At 46.1% G+C, this 7,333-nt stretch overlaps 2 protein-coding genes across 2 annotated transcripts; both read right to left on the bottom strand.

Moving 5' to 3' along the window:
* Window positions 1–1,703: 1,703 nt before the first annotated feature.
* FSUBG_12470 (GPM1-phosphoglycerate mutase) lies at window positions 1,704–3,863 on the bottom strand (the record flags this gene model as incomplete). The annotated part of the gene is made up of 3 exons (XM_036677262.1): window positions 1,704–2,338; window positions 2,976–3,660; window positions 3,729–3,863. The coding sequence occupies 3 exons, from the start codon at window positions 3,861–3,863 to the stop codon at window positions 1,704–1,706; spliced, it is 1,455 nt and encodes a 484-aa protein (XP_036532075.1).
* A 370-nt stretch (window positions 3,864–4,233) lies between these two features.
* On the bottom strand, window positions 4,234–6,195 carry FSUBG_12469 (proton-dependent oligopeptide transporter POT family; the record flags this gene model as incomplete). Its single annotated transcript, XM_036677260.1, has 6 exons — window positions 4,234–4,910; window positions 5,056–5,220; window positions 5,269–5,408; window positions 5,459–5,719; window positions 5,782–5,962; window positions 6,036–6,195. The coding sequence occupies 6 exons, from the start codon at window positions 6,193–6,195 to the stop codon at window positions 4,234–4,236; spliced, it is 1,584 nt and encodes a 527-aa protein (XP_036532074.1).
* Between the last annotated feature and the right edge of the window lie 1,138 nt (window positions 6,196–7,333).

Here is a 7,333-nt window from a genome sequence, read left to right as displayed (position 1 = left end):
ATAAGCTAGATATATTATTTATAGTTAAGACTTGTGGCTAAGAGCTTAACTTAGCGGACAGAACTTAGCGCAGACCAGGGCCATGGGCCTGCAGACTTCTCCTGTCTATGTCATACAGAGGGACCCCTGGAGTGATGGTACCACTGGAAGCTGCCGCCGCGGTGAAACAGCCGATCAAGAAAAGAGCTGAAAGCATGATGTCAGGGTTTATTTTCTTTCCGATGGTGCTGCAGTGGTATTTCCTTAGACAACCTCAGATTCTGGAAGACCAAACTTATGATGCTTTGCGTTATGCGTTTTAATATGTTTTGTTGCTATTGCAAGAATCATCTCAATCTTCACACTCCCCGAAACTTCATCCGGTTCCCGAGAGGTCGCAAACAATGTTATGCCTGTGATTAAAGACTTCGTCTATGACTTCTTGCTATTTCACCCCAAGGCTTACCCCATGATCCCCCAACGACAATTCTCGTATTCGAAGTGTGCGGTACAGGAACAAGTGCAGGGGCATCAACTAGTTCCAGTCCAAATTTGCGTAGTCAGGCTAGCCACCTAATTACCATCTCCAGGTCTTGAGAAAGTATTCCGTAACCCGTTGTTCATTCGCGATATCTCGTGACCTTTTCCTCACTTGTCGATTCTTGGACGACATGAGGTTAGCGAGATCATACGAGAACGCTGCTTGAGTACTTCAATAAACATGCAATAGAGTAGCCCTCCATTAGAATCTCAGTGTGTTTGATCATCTTGGGTACTACGAGTGTGACTCATATCGGTCTACAAGATAGTTACTCAATTCATCGCAGGCGGTGTCTCTAGGGTTGAGGATCGACAAATGCCGACGAAGTTGTTGGACAAGATTGGACTGATTTCCAAGCTCGGGTCCAGTTCGATGCTTAGTGCGATGCACACTTTCCGGGTGGCCTTCAAAGATCGGGCATCGGGCTATATCCCATTTGAGCATAGACTACTTTGACAGCCAATTGGCCATTTGTCGTCTGAGTGAACTTCCCCATGGGGTTTGTCGCTTTGACCTCTTCAAACATATGGGGAATTAGAGCGATCTCCTATCGATTCGAGTGAGAATTGGGGGCAAAAACATTAGACAATACCCGTACTGGGCTGTGTGTTTTGAGGGAAACTACACAGTGATGGCGACGAGAGAAATGACTTAGAAGTGAATTGCAAAAAGCGTTCACTGGGTTAAGACACTATAATTATAAAGGAAGCTAATGTTGTACAATAAATTCCTCTCTTAGCAATAATATCTAACAAAATATTATTTTATATCATGAAGCCTCTTAGCTATATGTCTACCGCTTTTGTCTTTGCCTCCCCTCTGTGGGCGACGTAGATACACCCTAGAGATGCCTCAAATTAGCCCAACGGCCCCTTCAACACCGATGGCCGCTAGGTCGTTGATGCTCCCGGACAACAAGTCTATTTTCCCGGCGTCAGTTGGCCTGGAGCTGCCGAGGTCATGATTCTAAAGGAGCTGTAGTAACGCCCAGTCGAGCAGATTGTGTCCCAGATAAAGAGTGTCAGCTTCAACGCTGTGCGCCTAAAGTATGCCATCGAAATGGTGGATCAGATATATGATAAGGGTAGTCAAGATATCAGCATCGAGACCGTCTTCTTAATGGCTTGATCCTTAGGTCACTGTATACGGAGTATTGGGTTTTGTGATCTAAAATTGTTCATAATCATTCCTCTTTGAGCCACTTGCCACCCTTTACTGTAGGCTGCATACACTCATCAAGCTCATAAACAATAGGTGTCCCTGTAGGAATATTCAGCTCCACAACCTCTTCGTCCCCCAAACCATCAGTAATCTTTACCAGTGCACGAAGCGAATTGCCGTGAGCCGCGACAAGCACAGTCTTGCCAGATTCCAGGTCAGGAATGATGCACTCCTTCCAATATGGTTCTACGCGTGCCACCACATCTTTCAATGACTCTGTTCTTGGGGCCTGGATAGATTGGTCCTGCAAGCTCGTATACGCCAGCTGCCTCTGGTAGGCATCGTTAGACATTGGGGGCGGCTGGACATCGTACGAGCGCCGCCAGATCTTGACCTGCTCATCACCGTATTTCTTCGCCGTGGTCTGTTTATTGAGGCCTTGTAACGCGCCGTAGTGGCGCTCATTGAGTCTCCAGCTTTTCGTAACGGGGATCCAGTGGCGGTCCGCTGCATCGAGCGTGATATTGCACGTTGTGATGGCACGTCGTAGTAGCGAGGTATGACACATGTCTGGCAGGTGATTGTGTCTCTTCAAGAGCACGCCGGCCTGAGTTGCTTCATCGCGGCCGTTTTGAGTGATACCGACGTCTTCCCAGCCTGTGAAAAGGTTTTTTTCATTCCAGGTGCTCTGTCCATGCCGAAGAAGTATCAACTTGAAAGTCATTATGATTTAGGGATTCGTTTAACATGGTGTTCAATGGAGAGTAAGCATCGTTTTATAGACGCTCAAAAACCGCTGGTTGGTGTTAGCTGACACCTTGATGAACACCCGAAAATTCCGAATAGCAAACTGACGTCACCGAGTTTGTGAGCGCGAGGAGGCCAATTGTCCAATGGGAGATTACTCTCATGTGTTACATAGCAATATGGCTCAAAGGCCGGGTGTATACGGATACTTGTCTGGTGCTGGCAATATTTGCCGCGCAAATATAACTTCAAAACCCCGCGCAATTATACCGATATAAAATTTGAGTTCGAATAGACTGGTCTAAGCTCACGTAAAGTATACTGAACTTACCTAAGTCCTTCCCTTACTCGTTATACAGGTCCTCAAATTCTTAACTCATCTTTTCTATTCTGGCCTTGTATGTCTAAATAGAGAGCAGCGATTACTGTCCTTATATTCTTTCGACATTTCTCGGAACTCCAAGTTCTCTGAGCGACTTCGTGAGGCCAAGCTTTACCCAGTTGTCAATCTCTTTCTCGGTAGCCACGGCGATTATCCCCAACATACCCAAAGAATTCACGCCGGCCTCTTTGTTGACAGCCGCGTTACGACGAGGGATAACCACTATCCAGCGAGACGTGAAAGCCACATTGTGCGGGCACGCCTGTCCATCCGGCACATCCTTTCCGGTGCTAGCCTTCCAAGCTTCTGTCGCCTGCTGTAGAAGCTGCACATAGGTATCGGTCACTTTCGAAGCTGTTGCAGCACTGCCTTGAAATCTGTGGTAGAACCATTCGAAAGGTAATCCCGGTTCTTTGATACTGTCTGAGTTCAGAAAGTCGACGGCAAAGCCACTGGCGGGAAGAGGCATCAGCTGTACATGCTTGTGCAGTCGGCTACACCCACCATCTTTGCCGCAGTTGAAGAACACAACATATTCTGTTGTTGATGTTTCCAATAACGCCAAAGTGCCCCACGCAGCTTCGAAGTCACCCTGGTTCAGAGGCTCATATTGCCTACGGTGCCCATCGCGAGTGAGCATCATGAGATGAGGTCGTGAGAAGCAAAATTTGTTGGAGATAAGAAAGTGAGTGCTACTCTCACTGTCGCCCATCTCGAAGCCATTTGTTTCGATGTCGCTACCAGGGAGGAGCTGTTTCTCATTCGAGAGGCCGTTTCCGGGCACAGATGACTGTTCTGGTGTAGATAAGGTCGGCTTCTTGATAAGAGCTTTGGTGAGAATGAAATGGAACTAGATGCCAATTGTGCCCATGTCAGCGACTTCTGACTACAGTACAAGCGTTGTCATAAGAAGCGAACCTTCAGGTCTCCCTCCACGTGCTCAACAACCTTTTGGGTTTCATCGTAGAGAACGAGTCCGGACTTGGTCAAGGCATCAAATGTGGATAACAAAGCCGATCCATCGGTGGTTAGTGCAGGGCGGTCGTATGTCATGGTGTCTGTGCTGGAGTGGATTGGATACTGTTTCGAGGGTGAGATGTTTTTGTGTGAGATGAAAGCGAAGCATATGGGGGATAATGAGATTATATGCTTACGGAATGACTAATCTACCTGAGGTGCTTATCATTTTGCTACTGGTGGCCTTGTCCTGAATTGTCGGTGTGCAACAGCGCTTTATGGTACAGTCATACAACGTAATAATTTATGCAACATTGCCATTTGTCATACTTTATTCCTTAGCCAACAACCCGTGTTTCCACCACGAAAGTGACCAGATTGCAGATTATATCCATAATTAAATATAGGGTGAAAGAATTGCTCGGTTTCTGCGAAATGGCTGGGATGAACTATACTAGTTGAGAATTTAGGCAGATGCTTTGGCGCCATCGCCCTTTTCTCCTGTTTCGGCAGCATTGGACGGTCCAGAAACCATTGGCTCTGCCGCCTGATTACTTCCGTTATCGCTCGAGTGTGCTTCTTCAAATACTCTATCATCATACGCACGGAATACCAACCAGAAGGTAGGCGCTGTCGTAATCATTGTCACAGACAAACCCGTGTAGAGATAGAGAATCTGAGGATCCTTTGACAATGGCGAGAATGCCATCCCAAGCGCAGAGCCAGCGCCCGAACTCAGCTGGGCCATGGCTTGTACTAAGCTGCGCATGTTCCTAGGTGCCTCAGAATAGCTGTACTCGGCAAGAGTTGTGAAGCCCAGAATCTCGGCGACTCCGAGGAGAAAGTAGACGGGCGACTGAATCCAGACACTCACGTCGTTGGGCGACTTTTCACACTGCAAGGGCTTATCGTAGCAAGCCCCCTTAGTGTAGATGAGCTTTTGAACTCCAGCAGCATATGCCATTGCAGTACTCATCATGATGAAGGCCCATGTTATGCGCGCAATTGGGCCAAAAGCGAATCCCCGACCGCGGACAATGGGATACACAAATCTCTGCATGATTGGTCCCAGCAGTACGCAAGCGATAGAGTTTAGAGCTTGGATAGTATCGTTGGGGATACCACCGAGCCTCATTTGCCCTGCTTGGGAAACAAGATTGTTTATGATCTGATTCATACAGAGATGGAATGGCACAAAACAGGCCCTTACATCGATTAACATGGGGATGAAGATTTAAGAAAGCCATTAAGGGGAGGGAAACTCACATCACTTTACAAGCCTGGAGACCTCTCTTGATCTCAAAAACAAATTTGTCATCCCACTCGACCTGGCGGCCAAACTTCTCTGACTGGTAGACTGGTGTAGCAGCTTCCCAGTCAAACTTGTGTCTTCCCGCACAAACGATAACTCGGGACGCGCGCGGAAGGATGTTTGCTTGAGGTTTTTGTTTAACTTGCTTTATTAGAGATCAGGACCAACTCAGAGGAGGGGAAAACATACTGAGCGATTTGTGAAAGATTAGAAGTAAAGGTACCAGTGTCCAGGTCGCGCAAAGAGGTAGCAAATACGCAGCCCAAAATCCCACGAGCTTCTCTAAATAGGTGGAGGCAACAAGTGATAAGCTTGCTATATTGGTGAGCCTGCGGTAAAAGTGTCAGTTTTGTGCCTTGATCGTTGCAGAGCTTCCTACCAGTATGACACGTTGTAAATATACTGAAGTGTGAGCGCCCGGTCTGCAATAACGAGCTCCCCTTTCTTGGTGGTGATAACTTGAGGAGCAGTTTCAGCGTATTGGTCACCTATGAATGGGGAGGCGGTAGCCTTTACACCGGCAGTGCCAATTCCAAGGACAATCATGGCAAACCCCAGTCCCACCACCTTGGTGATCTGGGAGTGGCTAAAGGCCGGCAGGGACGTAACAAAGATGATCAAACAGCCGCAAAAGTTCAAACTGTAGTCACCACCTCTCAGTATTGATCAAGCTTAGCTTTCAACGGATACGTGTAGACTTACAAGTAGCTCAAGCAAAGCGTTCTATGACGCCCCAGCCATGTGTCCGAGATGACAGCCCAGACAGTCGGGAGAAGGAAACACAAGAAGAGAAATGCACTAGTAATGTTTGTAGCAGTTGCCTGCCCTAGCCCCAAAGCGCCAGGAACAACGACGCTATCAGCGGGATTCTGTATGTAGTTCTCTGCGCGGAATATAAGTCAGCGACTCAGCAATGATAGGACATACAAAAGTCAGACTGCATCGATGATACGTACGCCATGGCGTTGTTACGGCATAGAAGGTGAATCTCTCCGTAGCATTAGCAACGAGTGCGACCCAGACTGCTAACGAAACTGAATCTACGACGTGTCGCAGCTCTTTGATCTCCTCTTCTGTCGCGTCTCGCCTTTCGTGCTGAGGGTGCTGAGTCACCATGATGAGAGAGATCCTCGGCGAGGCAAAGCACTAGACGCTAGATCGATGCTGTATCTGAGCAAATAACTTTCAAATGATTCCGAGAATGCTGCAATGGTTCGATGAATGGTTCTACTGTAAATCCAGGCCAACACTTAAAACGCGAGAAGCATCGACAAAGGATTGCTACACAAAGCGCGGGGTGCAAAGTAACCCCTTCATACTACGTACTGGATTTGAAGACGTTACATTTGCGTGTTGGTTGGTTCGTATCACCATACAGATCGGGTAGTCGTTGCAAAGGCACTTTTGAACGCTAGTAGGTCGAACCAACTGCAGATGTTACGTGGAATGGACTTCCAGGGCTATGCCTGCATGTGAAGCGGCGCTGTCAGGATCTGATTGGAAGTCTACTCATGTTTGTCCTACACGCGAATGTTACTGAGCAAATTACGCAATAGGCGATAATGCTACCCCACCAAACGAGACTGAGGGACTGTGAATTACGACCAGACCAAGCTTAACTTGCGCTTACTGCAGGTGCAGGGTCTTGATACGCCCACAGTTGGCACCCACTAGCTAAAATTATGCTCCAAAAGTCTGTAAACGCTGCCCCGCCAACAAGTAATCCACCACCATAAAAGTAAACTTATCTATTTTCTTTAAATGTCTATAACTTTAACAAAATATATCGCAAAAGCCTAGAATTTTATCCATTATATACACAAAGCACTAAAGAAACTATAAATTTAGCAAAATAGCAAAAGCTCTTATTATTTAAGCTATAAAGAGCAGGAGGTTATACCAAGATATCGCAGCCAAGGCTAAATATTTACCCGCTACAATCTTCAAGATCTTTTAATGCTAGAAAACTCACTAAACCTTAGATAAAAAAAGTTATCCTAGGTATCCTAGAAAACTCTTAGTTTAGTAAATTTAGTATATATTAATTTTATTAAAACGTAACTATAGGATTGTATATAAAAAGCTAATTAACTTTCTAGGTAGTAAAATCTTATAAATAACTTTACGCTAAGTTATTAAACTTTATTATGGTTGTAAATAAAGGGCTATATAGAGAATTCTACTATCTATAGAAACCGCTTATTAGTAGCTTTCTTAGTATTAAGCTTAGAAGGAAGATATTAAAGAATTACTA

The sequence above is a fragment of the Fusarium subglutinans genome, assembly GCF_013396075.1.
Source record: "Fusarium subglutinans strain NRRL 66333 chromosome Unknown NRRL66333_c0000269, whole genome shotgun sequence".
Lineage (NCBI taxonomy): Eukaryota > Fungi > Ascomycota > Sordariomycetes > Hypocreales > Nectriaceae > Fusarium > Fusarium subglutinans.
Note: the sequence above shows the minus strand (reverse complement) of the source record. Positions and strands in the feature narration are given on the sequence as shown.